Source organism: Mustela putorius, unplaced genomic scaffold, assembly GCF_011764305.1.
Source record: "Mustela putorius furo isolate JIRA1106 unplaced genomic scaffold, ASM1176430v1.1 tig00000228_pilon_pilon_pilon, whole genome shotgun sequence".
In the NCBI taxonomy this organism is placed as follows: domain Eukaryota; kingdom Metazoa; phylum Chordata; class Mammalia; order Carnivora; family Mustelidae; genus Mustela; species Mustela putorius.
This window is the reverse complement of record NW_025421322.1, coordinates 4,511,295-4,529,325: the sequence shown is the minus strand read 5'-3', so window position 1 is coordinate 4,529,325 and position 18,031 is coordinate 4,511,295. Positions and strand designations below refer to the sequence as shown.

Sequence of the window (18,031 nt, the reverse complement as noted above, 5' to 3'; positions counted from 1 at the left end):
CCTATGGATAGGGAATCCTTGCAACTTTCTCCAATTTCTGACTAAAATGAGAACCAAGATGGCCTCACTTAGGCTCTTCCCCCAATCCTTTGTGTCACTGAACTTGTTCATATCCCATTTCCCTTTTTCTTATCTCCATGGAGTTTGCTAATCTAAGCGTCCCTGAGCAACAGCGAGGCAGCCTAAAACATAGCCATTCCACAGCCTGAATCGTGTACCCTCCTTTGCCAAAATCTAAAGGAGTGCCGCCCTAATAGAGCCATAATTTACTCTGACAAGGGGAGCTAAAGTCTGCAGCTCACTCCCCACCCTGCCTGTGGAAAGTGCTACACTGTGTTCACAATTTATAGCTATATACTTATGGTTTCTTTAAAACGACATACTTCAAACGGCAAAAAAAGATTGTGTTATGTGTGTAGGTGGGGGGAAGGGGGTCGTTTTTAAAAGAACATACTACAGAATGGGATGGATTTAATAGACAGCAAAAGAAAGACTATCAGCCTTTCCAAAATAAAAATGTTTCTGAAAATAAGATAGAATCTCTAAATGGGATTCATTTTGTTATTTTTTTCAGTATTATATACCAACTGAAAAAATCAAAGCACTACGTCTACTAGAATCAGACTTCAGAGCCATTTTACCAAAGACATATGGGAGAAGGTAACTATTCTAGCAGAAATAAAAGTCAGGTTATTATAAGTTGTTGTTACCCTAGCATCTGCAGAGTAGAATTTGGAAAAAAATTAAGTCCCTTGAAACTCTAATAGTTTAGGGTCACAGCATAGTACAGAAGGCTAAGAAGAACTTGTGGATTTTTTTTTCTTTTTTAAATTGAAAATATTCAACCATTTCATATTGGTTCAAATGATGAGAACATTTCAGCAAATAATTTGTACATATTTTGTTGCAAAAACCAGTAAATGAATACGAAACCATCCTAGATTTAAGTGTATTGCCAGTGTCTTGGGAAGAAGATTAACCTTCCTTTCTCATGCTTTTATTATTCCCTTTCCCCCATACTCGTCCCATAAGCTTATGACAGTTTCGATGATAAAAAATACAATCATTAAATGAACTCAAATATTTTTTGTACCTTTCAGAAGCAAGGAAACATGCCTACAACACATTCCCCATTGTGTTTCTCTAAATATTACTTAGAACATAAGATTCCTCTGGCATTACAAATCTATTTCAGCTCCTAAATTAAAACTCATCTGGAAAGGACTGTTTTACCCTGTTTATATAACATTGTCACATAAAGAGTGTTAAAAAAAATATTTCACTAAAAATAGCTTGCGTAAGTTAGGGATTAGAGTAGTTTCTGCTGCTATAATTGTTCCTTTGTAGTTTTTTCCATGATGTTTTTGCAGTGTTTTTGACTGTGTTTATTAAAGTCAGCACATCAAAAAGGATCAAAGGGAAAGTGAGTGAGAACCAAAGAAACCCCAAGTGTGTTGTCTCATTGGGGAGTTATGCAGATTCACATAAACAAGTGCAAATTGTTGAGGTTTTAATGAAAATTTTCTACAATTATTTTATCTTAAGTCATTCTATACAATAACATCTGTACAGCAGATGGCTATACTGTACCAAGGCAAAGCTCCTTTTTCTCTCTCTGTTTAATAGTACATCTGAGATGACTACTTTTGTCACTGTGCTCAATTTGGTTCAGCAAATAATTTGAAAAGTGCAGCTGCTGCAGATGGTCACAATAGTTATATAAACTGTAAAATCAAAGACACAGTTAGGTATTTCTGTATTAGATTCAAACTATAAAAATCTGACATTAACTCGGTTCAGCTCAAAGATATACTATAAAAGAGTTTAGTTCAATGCAGAACGATGTCACTTGCAGAATACAAAAAGAAATATAACTACTGGTAGGAGGGTTTTTTGGAGGGAGGGTGTGAGGGATACTTTTTACCACTCATCAAAAATATATCTTGCATGTATATTTGAGTATATTTCATCCAGGTTGAAAAGCATGACTTTTTAAGGTATTCAACTATATAATGAAATTAATGTTCAAGGCTTCAAAATGATATTTGGCTTTTAAAAAGTTTTGCTAAGCTATAAATTAATTTTTGAAAAATATGTTATAATCTTGCAATTATAATTTCCCTGAAATCAGCTATTAGCAATAGCTAGAACTTAACACACTCTTATTTTATTTGATTATAATTAATGATTATCTTGCTAACGTTGTTATCTTTTTAAACTGGGCATGCTGCTCCATGAAGAAGAAATGTAGAGAAAACAGATTTGGCATTCGTTATGTTTTCATAATAAAATTGTTCCCATTGAATAGCTAACTTCAATTTGGTTTGGTTTGTTGACACAAGTAACTCCTTGAGAACGTTTGTTGGACACTACACATTACACTTGTATACAATCTGTCTTCGTAGGAGCTATAGTTTCTGTTTCTGTGTTTAACTAGATTGAAGGGCATAATTGTAAAAGGGATGGGGTATGTAGTTTTTCCAGGATGAAGGGGGTCGGGGGGGAAACAAGCTACAAAAGCAGAATGAGTCCACTATCTTGTGGAGCTCAGTGAGAGGATTTTAACGACATTATAGAGATGTTTATTGAGGACAGACACCATTAAAAGTGGGTAAAATATGAGTAGCAAACGAATAAAACAAGACAGAAAAGGACCTAGAATTGAGGACAGTCCATTTAAATTCTTCCCCTCTGTTTGCGTCCTAACCTTTCCCTGCTATGATTAAGGTACAACTGGAAAGGCGTGGGAACCGGTCAGTGTTGTCTGGGTTGCAATTTATTTGTGGATAAATCAGACACTGCAGCCTCCAGTGTTTCATAGTCTTTCATGTCCCATGGACCTTACATTTTTCATTTCTAACTTTTAAGACAATAAAAAAAAATACAGTGCTTTTAGCTGGCTTGGTCACAAATATTTCTGGTGAGAAAGAAATAAATCATCTACTTTTTGGCCTAAAATTCATACTTCTCAACCATAAAACTTTTCCTTTATCTCTTAAACTACTGTGCCCAAACTGGCTATATGGAACTATGTTCCGGGGGGTCTCCAGCTGCCACTTAACCACTTTTTAGTAAGCAACTAAGTTATAGAGAGTTTTCGAATTTACTTTATCCCCTACACCATCCCTCTAGCCCCAATTCTTTCCTGCAAATTAAAGTGGAAAAAAAGGTTTCCTTTATGCTACTTTTGCCTTTCAAAGTAGAATTTCTGGCATTGTGCCCTGGACTCCTCCAGTAGCAGGTTCTGTGACTGAAAACTGCTATTTCCCACCTGTACCTTGTCTTTTCTCTTCCCCTCCTCCAATTCTTTCTGCCTACCATTTTTCAGTGTGAAAAAGCAAATTAACATTTTCGTCATGGTAACAAAAGAGAAAGAGGCAGATGCCTGTTAATTTCTCACCTCTCCACCCATCAACTGCCATCCAGTTTGCAGAGCCCCATACCACCCTGTGCTAGGCTAGGTACTGAAGCATAGCCCTTCTCTTCCAGGTATTGCTGACATGGTCAATGGCATTGTCCTTGCCAAGTTGAACCTTGGTTTTTGCTACACTTTGTGTAGCATAGCTGCCACCTGAACAACTTCTCTCTTTTTAAATAAACTGTTACCAGTAACTTCATATAGTGCATTAGAATCATCTGTAGAGCTTTTGGAACACAGATTTCTGGGCTCCACACCCAGAGTTCTCGATTCAGTAGGTCAGGAGTGGGGTCTGAAACCTGGCATTTCTAACGAGTTCCTAGGTAATGCTGATGCTGTTGGTTCTGCGACCATGCTTCAAGAAACACTGCTCTGAGGGTTCACAAAACTTGATATTCTACTGTTCCACTATGCTATTTTAGGTAAAAAGGAATTCAGAAGTGGATGATTTTACAGACATTTGTAGGAACATACCCGAAGAGATGGATACCAACAGATTCATTTAAGGTGATAAAATATTTAGGTTCAAAGGATTTGTTACAAACTTAGCTCTTAAAATAAGATCACAAAAAATGTCCCCCTCTGTAATGGTCCTTAAAACTTTTAACCTCTAAAAAAAAGAAAAAAAAAACCTTTTAACTCTACATAACATGAATCTTTAAAATTACGCATTTTCAGATGCCAAAAACCATATTATCATCTCCCTCTCCCCCTTTCTGTGACTTACCAGGTATTTTCTGTGTTGCTTTGACATTAAGGCTTCCACTGAGGGTTGACAAAGATGCTAACAGGCATGGTTTACTAGGATGGGGGACAGTTTCCATGGAGACCACAATCTGAGTAGTATGGACAGAAACTTTCTGAAAGCAAGAAACAGTTCTCCACATGTTTTCTTGAAATGGAATCTTCTGTGTTCCATCACCATGAACTTTAGATTTTGAAAATTTTCCACGGTAACATTTTGAGGTTGGAAACTCATCCTTATTCAGTGAGGTGTCTGATGGCGCTGATGTCTCTTTGCTGTGTGTACTTCTTATCTTCTTTAATAAATTGTTTATCTGATCCAACTTGGTAAAACTCAGGTTTGCTTTCAAAGGCTTTGATATGTCCAAGTTGATGTCTGCTATAGAATTGAAAAAGAGAAGAAAATTACTGAAGCACTGCCATTGAATAGAAACCCTTGCTTCCCTGTTTAAGTCTCCCCACACTTGTACGATGGACTCAGTAGGATGCCAGGTGTTGGAATTCTTTTACTCGTCATCTAACTGTTCTTCCCATGTCGTTACTTGAAGGACCACTTTCCCTGGACTACTCGCGTGCCTTCCATTGTGTCTCAATCCATGTGACTGTTCCTGATAGGGTGAAGGCCACGCATGGACATCTATTTCCGCCCTCCCACTCTGAGCCAAAATTAAGCAGCTATTTTAGTTTGTTACTGGAACTGACATTCTTTCTTCCAAGGTAAAAGGACTTCCCCTAGGATCTAGCACAAAGTTTGACACAAATACAGTGTCAATAAATATCTGTCCAACTGACTAGCTGAAGTAGCCTTCTCTGCCCTATTCCCTGATCAAGTGTATGTAGAAAAGCTTTGCTTCCCCTTTGTGCCCTGCTGAGAGCCAGGAGGGTCCCTTACATCGTTCCCTACATTCCGCATTCTAAAACATTTAAACACCCCATCCAATGTAACGTGTACACGGAGATCTCTTCAAACCCTCAGTCCATTTTACACGCACCAGACACCAGGTGTTGTCCTTATTTGCTACTCAGCACCTGACATAGAGACTGACAAGCTTTTTTTTTTTTTTTTTTAAACGGACCAGCTTTACTTTTCTGTTTTTGCCTTCTTATTTCTGTTTTCATGATCAGTAAGACCTAAGACTATAATTGTTGTGAAGGCAGGGCATGTCATATGTCTTTATACCCAGTGCCTGGCACGCTGTGTCTCGCCTATGTTTGAGCGTACTGAACCTCACAGGTGTTCTTTTCACTGAAGACCGAGTAGATATAAGACACAATCCCATATGAAGCTAACGGCAAGATTATTAAGCAGATAAAGTTAGTTTCTATATCATTCTTCATAAGGAGGACCTCTTTTCACCTTCCTCAGGTGTTAGCGCCTTACAGTTTTCTCCTGGCCATCCATGTTCCCTGAGGTAATTCTTTTAAAGTGTGTCTTCTCATGTGATTCTTTAATTGGGCCCAGCAAAACTCGGAGAGTCCTGCTTCTGGCTAGGTGTCCACCAGAAAGGATCAGACATCTGAGTCACCCTTTGCAATACCAAAATGCTCCCTGTTCCCCGTATTTTCTTAAACAGAAAAAACATAGTAACTTAAAGGAATTGGTTTTTTTTTAAACCTCCTATCGATAGGTTAACTCACCCACCATTGAATTTACCTATTTAAAGTGTACAGTTCAATGATTTTTAGCAAACTCAAAAGATTGTGCAATTTCTGCCTCTATCTACTTCCAGAACATTATCATCACCACAACAAAAATAATCCCAAACCACTTAGCAGTCCCTCCCCACACATTCCCTACCTCTAGCCTCAGGAAATCACTAATCTAATTTCTGTCTCTATAGATTTGCCTATCCTGGACATTTTGTATAAACAGAATTACATAATATCATAATATCTTGCCTTGTGGGTCTGGTTCCTTTTAGCTAGTGTAGTAAAAGTTCTTAAGGTTCATTCCCATTGAAACACATATCGTTAGTACTTTCTTCCTTTTTGTGGCTGAATAATACACCCAAATATGGATACACCACATTTTGTTCATCCACTAACAGTTAATGGGCATTTGAGTCGTATCCACTCTTTGGCTATTATAAATAATGCCATTATGAACATTTATGTGTAAATTTTTATGTGATCATGTTTTTTTTTTTTTAAAGATTTTATTTATTTATTTGACAGACAGAGGCCACAAGTAGGCAGAGAGGCAGGCAGAGAGAGAGGGGGGAAGCAGGCTCCCCGCTGAGCAGAGAGCCCGATGCAGGGCTCGATCCCAGGACCCTGGGATCATGACCTGAGCCAAAGGCAGAGGCTTTAACCCACTAAGCCACCCAGGCGCTCCTATGTGATCATGTTTTTAATTCTCTTGGTATCTACCTAGGAGTGGGATTGCTGGGTCATATTTGATTACAGTCATCTTAGTGGGTATGAAGTAGTAGCCCATGGTGATTTTGATTTCTCTCTCTTTTTTTTTTAAAGATATTATTTTATTTATTTGACAAAGAGACATCACAAGTAGGCAGAGAGGCAGGCAGAGAGAAAGGGGGAAGCAGGCTCCCTGCTGAGCAGAGAGCTCGACGTGGGGCTCGATCCCAGGACCCTGAGACCATGACCTGAGCTGAAGGCAGAGGATTAACCCACTGAGCCACCCAGGTGCCCCGTGATTTTGATTTCTATTTCCCTAATGATGAATGATGTTGAGTGCTTTTTTATTTGGTTATTGGCCATATGTATATATTCTTGGGAAAATGTTTATTCACATCCTTTGCTCATTTTAAAATGAGTTATTGAATTATAGGAGTTATTACTGAATTGTAGGAGTTCTTTATATTCTGGATACAAGTTCTTACCAAATATAGGATTCACAAACATTTCCTCCCATTCTGTGGATGGTCTTTTCAGGTTTTTGAAGGTATTATCTGTAGCACAAAAGACTTTAATTTTTGTGAAGTCCAATTTATTTATTATTTTGCTTGTGCTTTTAGGGTCATATTAAGAAACCATTGCTAACCCAAGGTCACAAAGACTGACACTTAGTTTTCTTTTCTAAGTTTTATAGTTTTTACCTCTTACATTTAGGTCTATGATTTATTTTTCAAGAGATTTTATTTATTTTTGCAAGAGAGGGAGTGAGAGAGAGAGGGAGAGTGTGTGTGTGCAAGCACAAGTTGGGGGGAGGAGCAGATGGAGAAGCAGACTCCCTGCTGAGCAGGCAGCCAGAGGTGGGCAGCAGGACTAGATCCCTTCCTGCGATCATGATCTGAGCTGAAGGCAGATGCTTAACTGACTGAGCCACCCAGGTGCCCCAGGTCTATGATTTTGTTGCACTAACTCCTGAGTACTGTGTGAGTGTAAGTACTGTGTGAGGAAGGGGCCCGACTTTATTCTTCTTCAGGGAAGTATCTGGTTATACCAGCCCCATACATTGAAAGGCATTATTTTTGATTTGTAGATTTTGGAGTACTGAAAGAAGCTGGTGGGCAAAATACTTTAGGAGGACTGGATGGTTCAAACAACCCATACATTTATTTGTTCTGCCTCTCTACCCTTTCATGTGGGTTTCCAAATTCTGTGGCCTCACAGTAAATAATGCCACCTTTACAACAATGCAAAAAAGAAGACAATCTTAAGAGATGAAAGGAACAAGAGGAAACCGAAACAAAAGCTACAGCAGATAGGAGACTCAAATATGGTGGCCAGAGCGACCTGCTTTGGTCTGGATTTGTAACACGCAGACTTAAATTAAGAGTCTGAAGTGTTCCTTCTGTAGTCATAGAACCAATTTAGTGATCCATTCAGGAAGTTGCCCAAATGGCCACCTAAGCCAACTGCTGAACCAAAGGGATCCACGTCTCCTAACTGAAGACTTTAAAGCACTAGTGGAAGGGTATGTATATACACCTGCCATATCTTCAGAGAGTCGCTTGACTACTACCTTGACAAGGATCCAATCTCAGGTATCACTGTGGTCCCAGTGACACAGGAAAAAAACATTTAAACCTCTGTTTTTTTTGCCTATCTCACCCTTTGAGACGTAGTCCTTGAATCAGTTCCTTCAGAAGTCTTTCTTGACCCTATAGCCAAGGAAGATGCTGCCCATCCTCTGCTTCCAGAATACCCTGTGCACAGTGGCTCGACAGCCACCTAGTTATTATAATTTTTAGAGTTAACTTCTTATGTATCTGTCCCAGGCCAGTGAACTGTGAGCTCCCGGACAGTATGGGCTCTCCTACATCTTAGTATTCTGAGTGCCTAAGCTCCTGTCTGGTCCACAGTGAGTACTAAACTAAGTGGGTATTTAATGATGTGATGAAGGAAAAAAAATGAATGAATTTTTCCTTCCTATTGAACTCTCCTAGGCTCATCAAATCATTTTATCTAAAACATTCCATTTATTCCTCTTGGGCATGCGCTATTCCCTGTCTCAGTTAATGGCTCTATAATCTACCAGGTGACTCAAATCAGAAATCTGATTTTTTTAAACCCATTTCATATTCTTTTCCTGGTCCAAATCCACTCAAAGATTAAGTTCTGTCAATTTTACTTCCAAAATATCGCTTGAATCCAATCTCCTCTCCAGCATTCCAGCCAGTCCCCATTTTTTCCCTCCATGGCTTTGATATTGTTCAGCTATTATAAAACCTCCTGAATGATTTCTCTGTCTAGACCAATTCCTGCTAATACAGTCTCCAGAGTAATTTCCAAATGATTTGCTTCAAATGCAATCCTGATTGGCTCACCTCTATTTAAAACTCTCTATTGGCTCTTCTTTACCTATGGTATAAAAGACGAAGCTCCTTTTAGAATGGAAAAAAAAAGGCCCTGCCTTTCTTTATCTGCCATCATTGCCTGCCTCACACAATAAGGTTCCAGAAATATCCGAGTTTATAGAGCCTGCTCCTCCCAGTTCCTGCTATGTCATACCACTAGGCCTTTGCTCATGTTTCTCCTTTTCTACTGGACCCTTTTTACACCTAATGCTGAATGTTCAGGGTACTGCTCAGCAGTTTCTGCAGAAGTTGGTCCAAAAACCTGGCCTTGCACAAGTATCTTTTTGTGAGATTATATCTGCTGCCAATCAACAAGTTCTGTGAGTGTCTATTTTTCATCATTAATATGCAGCACTGGGTCTCCAACTCAGCACAAGTACATATCTGGTCACTTCATGCAAGAGCACCCCAGAACATTCTAATCTGGTTCTGTCATAGGCAGAATTCTAAAGATGATTCCCCTGCCCAAGTCCTCTCCCTTAGTGATCAAATCACAAACTACTTTAGGTACTGCTGTGCTATGAAGGGATTTTACAGTTGTGATAAAAAGCCTAGGCCAGTTGAATTTCAGACATAAATGATTTGGTAGGCCTAAATATATAAAACCTTTAAAAGGCATATGAAAGGGAAGTCAGAGACATCTGAAGCCTGAAAAGGGCTCTATTATATACCATTGCTACTTTGAGGATGAGGGGGTCATGTGAGAAGGAATGAGTGGCTCTTAAACTGAGAGGTAGCCAACAAGGAGTTAGGGACCTCGATCCTACAACTACAAGGAACTGGATTATGCAAACAACTAGACCGAGTTTCTTCTCTGGAGCCTCCAGATTAGAGCCCAGCTCAACTGACACCCTGATTTTTGCCTGGTGAGATTCCAAGCAAAGAATCCATCTGCACTGGCCTGGATTTCTGACCTAGAGGACTGCGAGATAATAATTTTGTGTTGCTGCAAGCCACTACATTTGTGCTTAATCTGTTACTCATCAGTAGAAAAACGAACACAAATCCCAAAACATATTTACTCACATGACATTCTGAGTTCCTAATGTGAGTATAAATGAAGTTTCAAGGCTTAGGAATATTTCAGCTTTTTTTTTTTTTTTTTGAACCTTTTCTTCCAAAGCAAAAACATCTAATATACCTTGCACTTTGCTAGTTGCCAGTTCCCTTTTTTAAAAAAAGAAATTATTTAAGGATTCCAGGGGTGCCTTGGTAGCTCAGTCAGTTAAGCATCTGACTCTTGATTTCTTCTCAGGTCATGATCTCCGGGTCGTGAGATGGGAGCTCTACATTGGCCTCTGGGCTGGGCAGGGAACCTCTTAGGATTCTGTCTCTCCCTCTCTCCCCTTCCCTGGCTCATGCATAATCTCTCTTAAAAATAACATTATTTAAGGATTCCAGGGAAGATAGAATCCTATCCCTCCCACTCTATGTAGATCCAAAAGTGGAGAGAATGCAATTATAAAACCTAAAAACAAAAATAGCTATTGGAGGACACTGAAAAGTAAATGTAGCAGAAGACTGTAGAAGATGATTAGAGTGCAAAATACTACCAAAATGGAGGTGAGTTTGTCATTTTTCCCTCTGTATTCCACAGCCTGTGCTAAACGCAGTTCAAAATCTAAAAGTTCAGAACCTAAAAGCTGGCGAGAAGTAAGGACAGAATACTAGGAGAAACTCTATTTCTGGCTTCAGGAAATGGGAAGATAATTCCTAGTGCTCACAACAGGGACTATGAAAATCCTTCTTTTCCTTCTTTCCTTCATTTTCTTGTGCCACAGAAAATAGAAGAGGAAAGAATATTACTCAACCCATTTTATGAAATCATCATTATTGATACTAAGATCAGATAAAGACAGTAAAACTACAGACCTTAAGAACAGAGACATAAAAGTCCTCAAAGAAAGCTAGAAATCAAACCGGTAACATGTAATACCAATAATATACCACTATCGTAAATACCCATTATGAGGTTGGCTCAGTATTAGAAAATCAAAGTAATGATGTTAACAGTTTAAAAAACAAAAAGATCATACTAATTGATGCAGAAAAAGTTTGAAAAATTCAGTATCCATTTATGGTAAGAACTCTTAATAAAGTACCAATAGAGGGGAGCTTCCTTAATCTGATAAAGTTCATAGATGAAAACCTACAGCTAACATCATACTTAATCATGAAGGATCAAATGCTTGTTCCCTAAGATCAGAAACAAGGCAAGTATATGCATTCTTACTATTCATACTCTATGTAATGCTAAATAATATTAAACATCCTACCCCGTGCAATAAGGCAAGAAAGAGAAATAAAAGGCATAAAGACTGGGAGGAAAAAATGTCTATTCACAGATGATATGATTGCTCATGTAGAAAACTCCATGGAGTTTTTCAAGAAAACTCCTTGAATTTATAAATAAAATTTGGCAAGATTTTAGAATACAAGATCACCACACAAAAACTAATTCCATTCCTACAAACCACAGTGTGCAGATGGAATAAATTTTTTTTTAAATTACACTTATAATAGTTCTAAATAAAATAAATACTTAGGTATAATTCTAATAAAATACATACAGGTATGTATGCTGAACATTAAAAAATGCTAATGAAATATCAAAAAAGATTTAAGTAAATGGAGACACATAATCTACATATATTCATAGACCAGAAGACTCAACACAGTAAAGATGTCAATCTTCTCCCGACTGATCAATAAATTTGGAAAAATTCCAATCAAAATCCCAGCAGTATTTATTCAGATATAGAAAAGCTGATTATAAAATTTTTACAGGACAGCAAACTAGAATACCCAAAACACCTTTGAAAAAGAAGAGGAACACTGGAGGACTTAAAAGATTTTAAAACTTAGCATGAAGCTCACCACGATCAAGACAGTATAGTCTTGAATAAAGGATACACACATATGTCAGTGGAACAAAACAGAGCATACAAAAATATAGTCCAAACAAAAACTGTCAAATGATTTTTGGAAAAGGTGCAAAGGCAGTTCAATGAAGAAAGGATAGATTTACTAACAAATGGTGTTGGCCACCCATAGGAAAAAAAAAAAAAAGACAAAAAACAAAGTGCTTGAACCCAACCTTATACCTTATATAAAATTAACTCAGAATGGATCAAAGATCATGGATCTAAACGCAAAATGTAAAATTTCAACACTTTACATAAAAACAGAGGAGAAAATCTTCGAGTCCTTGGATTAGGCAGGGTTCTTCTATACAGTACCAAAAAACCAAGATTCAATTAAAAAAATTTATAAATTGGACTTCTTAACTAAAAACTTTTGCTCTGTAAAAAGTAGTACTAAGAGAAGGAAAAGAACAAGCTATATACTGGGAGAAAATATTAGCAAACTGCTTATTTTACAAAAAATGTGTATCCAAAATAAAGATCTTCAAAATTCAGTAATAAGGGACAAATAGCCTAATTTTACAATGGGCAAAAGGCCTGAATAGACACTTCACTGAAGAGGATATATTCATGACAGATAAGCACATTACAAAGATGCCCAACATCATTAGTCATCAGAAAAGTAAAATTAAAATGACAATGGGCTATCTATTAGAATGACAAAAATAAAAAATACTGACATAAAGTACAGTAGAGAGGCTGGAGCTAGTGGGATTCTCATGCACTTCTGGTGGTTACACCAAATGATACATCCACTCCAGAAAACATTTTAGCAGTTTCATATATGATCTATATAACCCACCAATCCCACACCTCGGCATTTATCATAAAGGAATGAAAACTTATGTGCACACAATTTACACACAAAAGCTTGATGTAGCTCTATTTGTAAACACTAAAATTGGAAATAATTTCGATGCCCTTCAATGGATGAATTGTGAAACTGTGGTACATCCACATAATGGAATACTACTCAGCAATAAAAAGGCATATACTACCGATACATGTAACACCTTGGGTAAATCTCAGAGGCAGTATGTAAGCAAAAGAAGCAAGTCTGAAAAGGTTATATGCTATGGGATTCCATTTGTATGACATTCCTTAAAAGGGAAAATAAGCAAACAAAACCCCTTAAAGTGATGGAGAGCAGTTATCACAGATTAGGGCTTGGGGGGGTATAATTATGAAGAAATATGGTGAGAGGTTTTTTTTTTTTTGGATGATAGAACCATTCAATATCTTGATTGTGGTAGCAGTCATGTATATCTACATATGTATTAAAATTCATAGAACCGTACACCAAAAAAGGATTTCATTGTATATTAATTAAAAAAAATAAAAAATCAATGTTATTTCAATGACTTTGTCATATGCATGATAGAATAATTTTTTTTTTCATTTCATTTCATTTCATTAATTTTTAGTCTCATGTGTTCCTCAAAAGGCCAAACAGCTTGAATATGTCCATGGCTCCTATACGTACGGGAAGCCCGCTTTAAGTCTATGTGTTAAACAAATGCGTACTAGGTTAGTTTTTGAGGTTTGCTTTCCACTCTCCATGGCCCCTCCAACAAGGGAGTAGAACATTGTTGGTGGCCCTTCTGTAGAAGGTGAAAAAAATGGAATGCTATTCCTATGTATTAGGGAAGGCACAGGACACTTCTTGATCTTACTAACACCGAATGAGGCATATTAAAATTAGGGGCTTTAAAGCTAGACTAGAATCAGTTAAGCTGGTAAAACTCAAAAGCACAGGTCAGTGGTGCTATCTAAAATAGGTTAATTCACAACTGAAAATATATTCTTTCATAGGACCTAGCTTGTATTATAAAATACATTTTATTGTATTTTATTTTTTTTAAGAGTTTTATTTATTTATTTGATAGGCAGAGGTCACAAGTAGGCAGAGAGGCAGGCAGAGAGAGAGAGGAAGGGAAGAGGCTCTCTGCTGAGCAGAGAGCCTGATGCAGGGCTCGATCCCAGGACCCTGGGATCATGACCTGAGCTGAAGGCAGAGGCTTTAACCCACTGAGCCACCCAGGCATCCCTAAAATACATTTTGAAAGAAGGCTTCTTTTTGTCAATAGAGTTCAAATGCTGGTAATTCAGAGAAAGAAATGTGTACTAAAATCTAATTATATTGCTGAATTTCAACTATGAATCTATTTGAGTCACATTATTGACCTTATTTTTATCAAATATAACTACTTTGACTAGTCTGAAATCAGTAAGATCCACTTTCCCAAGCGACAGTAAGGACAGCCCACAATACATACTGCATTCAACTCTAACAGCGTCAAACAGAGATGACAAGTATATAATTAATACAGTTGCCCGTCTTGTCCTATCTTTAAAAGTCATGAATCTCTATTAGGTCACTAATTTATACATAACAATTCATCAGGACTCAATAATTTTTAGGAAAAAGATATTCTTGGATTTTCCTTTCTCATATAGTTTGTCCCAAGAGTGTCAGTGTGACTTTAAGATTTAAGAACTTCAGAAGTGTAAATGCCATAGATTTTTAAAATATTTTGAAAGCTTAGTTACTTAAATTTCTTTCATATTTCTTTTATTTAATGAATTTGAAATGTGAATTTTTAATGTTAAATTTTTGTGGTGCTGGTTTCTAGACAACCCTCTCTCAAACCAGTGGATTGGTCAAGGAGGGCTTCTTTGGACACTTCGTTCGCTTGACTTATCCTTCCTGGGGGGGGGGGTCATGTCAAAACTGATGTATACATCAAAACTTCATTTTTTGGGTAATCTTCAACCTAGGAGTACAATCTCACAGTCACTGAACAGCAGCTGGTGAAAGTTTTCATAAAGTTCAAAACTCTAATAGAACTATATATACATAGCACAAGACCACTATTGTTAACTTTTTATAACAAATAGAAATCTAGAACATTTAAGTAATTCACCTTAAAAAAATTTTTTTTTGTATGTTTGTTTGCATATGGTGCAACATCTCAGCAGGGTGCCCCCCAAGCAGCACATGCAGTCCCTCATCCCTGCCCCTCTAGAGCTGCATCCAGGTGTAAACAGAGAGACTGGGCAGTCCCATTTGGACAAGCTGGAGAGTGCTATAAAGCCAAGAGCCCTAAAGCAGAGCAAAAATGAGGTTACTCTGTAATACCAGGTATTCCTTTCAAAAGTACTAGCTGTACCAAGAGACAGGAAGCATGTACCAGAATGAAAAGCACCACAAATGAAATCGTGCCTGTTAAGGTTTGGGTAAAGTCCATCAACATGTATGAATCCTTCAACTAAAATCATGAAGTTACTGTCATATCTGAAAGTGTTACAAATTTGTACTGTTACATTTATTACCCACCCAGTGCCTTTAAAACTTTTACATCCTTGAACTAGCAATCACTTTTTTGGGTAGAAAAATTAGTGCCTTTATTATAAATATTTTCAGTTTCATCATGACAGGAAGATGATTTTTACAAATGGGAAAAATTATGCAACAAAAGAGTCTGGCATTTTTAAACAAAAAAAAATGAGCAATGTAGTTTGTATTTTCTAGTATTTATACTTGAAAAGTGATGAAAAACATTAACTTCATTATTAAGATGAAAACAGTAATAAAAATGGACTAGAAAAGTTTTCTTCAACAGAGACACAGTGGGAGCTATATAATGTTTTACAGGAACTGGAATTATACCTGGATAAAGAACCAGCCATTAAATTGTCAATGTGGATTTTATTCCAGTTATTATCAGATTGTTTTAAAAGGTTTAGATTTTTTTCATAATCCTCATCAAATTTTAATAAATGGATTACTTTCAAAGTTCAGGTTTTGAGAATATGCAGTAATAGACAATCTGCCAGCTGAGTCATCTGTGCCTTTGCCAGATATAATTTCTCATCATCCCCAGAACACAGTCTATATCTCTAAGTTACCAAGCAAATGCATGCCTGTCAATTATCAGATTCTAATCACCCCTCAAAACTTTCTGAATAGCTACCAGGAAACGGAATGATGAGATGACTATTGAGTTAAAAGGAGATTAGACAAATACAAATAAATTACACTTATTTTACGCTCCCATCACCCTAGGAGATGACTTAATAGTGAAAGGAAAAGAATCATATTGTAGTAATGAAATCAGAGAGCAAATTCAAGCCCCAGAGGTGATTCCCCTAAGTTTATGTTAATACACACCTTGTGGGGGACCAAACATCAACTGGAAAAGTTTCCTGAAAACTGTTCCAGCTATTTTCTTATTTAAAATGTTCCAACTTTACTTGACCCATTAGTCATCATATTACTTACATTTATGATGTATTTTGAAATCTATTACCAAAAACCCAATGGATTCAATATGGCTTGTTATACCCAAATCATAACATTTATGAAAGAAAACTTCTTTGTTAAGTGTTTCTTCCTTTGGAATTTTATTTGTAAGAGACACTTTTTTTTAAGACCAGTAAGGCTTGCTCAGTAAACAGTACATATGTGGTGGTGGCTATGTACAGGCATAGGAATGATGGTGCTTCCTACACCTTACCCCCATTTTAGAGAGGTAAATGCAAAACAGAACAAATCTGTAATCAACCTTGACTTTATGAATTATAGTATCTCTAATAAAAAATATTTTTTGTTATTAGGTCATAGAACATTTTTTTCTTATTTAGTAATTCAAATTCAGATTTTTACAATGGTGTCCAAGTAAACATACTCCTGATGATAATGGACAGTGGAGACTGAGTATTCACAGGTGTGAGAACTAGAAAACCTGGAAAGTTGCCAATGACAATGAGATCAATGTATTTTTATTGAAGGTGTGAAGTGTAAAGACCTCAGTAGTGGCACATGTGAGTAGTCCAGTTAACAATGGGAGACCAGAGCAACTGGGAATAAACTGTCCCACGTGCTGTTGAGGAAGCTCAGAGACATGGCCTGACACATGTTCTTGCCCAGGTCAGCTGGGGCAGTTCACAGTGTTGACACGAGGGATGTGGGCATCATTACCACCAGCATTATTCTTGTACACATATTCTTATAATCAGGCATTGACTTTTTTGACTACATTTATCCCCCCTCTCCAATCACAACATAAATGCTCTGATTCTAGGGTAAATGTACTGGTTTTCTAAAATGAGTATGTTAAATTTAACTTCTCTAAATGAACTTTTCTCTTTAAACAGTCATCAAAAAGGGCTTGCCTTTTTGGGATGGGACGCCTGGGTGGCTCAGTTGGTTAAGCCGCTGCCTTCAGCTCAGGTCATGATTCCAGGGTTCTGGGATCGAGTCCCTCACTGGGCTCTTTGCTCGGCAGGGAGCCTGCTTCTCTCTCTGCCTCTGCCTGCTACTCTGCCTGCTTGTGCGCTTGCATGCGCACGCACCCTCTCTCTCTCTCTCTGACAAATAAATAAATAAATAAATAAAATCTTTTTTTAAAAAAAAGGGCTAAGCATATTCTATTGCTCTAATAATTTTGGCTGCTCCTTTGATGTCTATGTCCTTTCTTTTTCTCTTTTGCTTTTCTCAGTGATGGCTTATACTCATCCTGGGTTGGACACAGCAGAGCTACTTTTTGGGAACAGCCAAATTCTGTTTCATGATAAGGGAACAAAGATCCCACAGTGAAGGAAGATTAAAAACATGAAGAATCTAATTTCTAGAGATTCACACTTCCAATGATGAGATAATTGGAGTAGCATTAAAAATAATGACTTAAGAATAATACCAAGCAACAACTAATTGGCTACTAATGGAATACACCAGAAAAATAATTCATTTTCCCCAGCTTTATTAAGATTCAAATGAAAAATGACATTTTAAGTTATTTAAAGTATACATTATGATGATCTGATAAATGCATACATTGTAAAAAAGTTCTCTTCTGAAAATCAACTCATTCTAAAAAAAACTCATTTTAAATAAAGGAACAGAACTCAGTATTTATCCTACCTTCCTTAGATGAGCAATGGTATTGAGTAAACAAGTAGTAGATGAAGGAATGTTTCTTTTAAGTATCTTAGTTAGTTAATACAATGGACAAGGAGTATTAGTATGAAAATATTACTATTTGTAATCTCCAATGAAATCAGGCATTTAGCATCAATGGCCTTTAACAATACAAAAAGAGACCTTCAGATATTATGTGCTTTCTGATGCAACAATCCAAACCCTTTTACAGAATAGTCTTACTAAAAAAAATAACAATAAT

At 37.1% G+C, this 18,031-nt stretch overlaps 1 protein-coding gene across 5 annotated transcripts in view; it reads right to left on the bottom strand.

The window, feature by feature from the left end:
* VPS13B (vacuolar protein sorting 13 homolog B) overlaps positions 1 to 18,031 on the bottom strand; it is a 762,523-nt gene that overhangs the window by 169,139 nt on the left and 575,353 nt on the right. For 4 of the 5 annotated variants that reach the window (XM_045077980.1, XM_004768901.3, XM_004768900.3 and 1 more), the window contains exon 36: positions 4,146 to 4,541. In XM_045077980.1, the coding sequence (XP_044933915.1) occupies positions 4,146 to 4,541 (396 nt within the window). The remainder of the gene's footprint in view (positions 1 to 4,145; positions 4,542 to 18,031) is intronic. The other variant, XM_004768902.3, reaches the window with a different exon arrangement.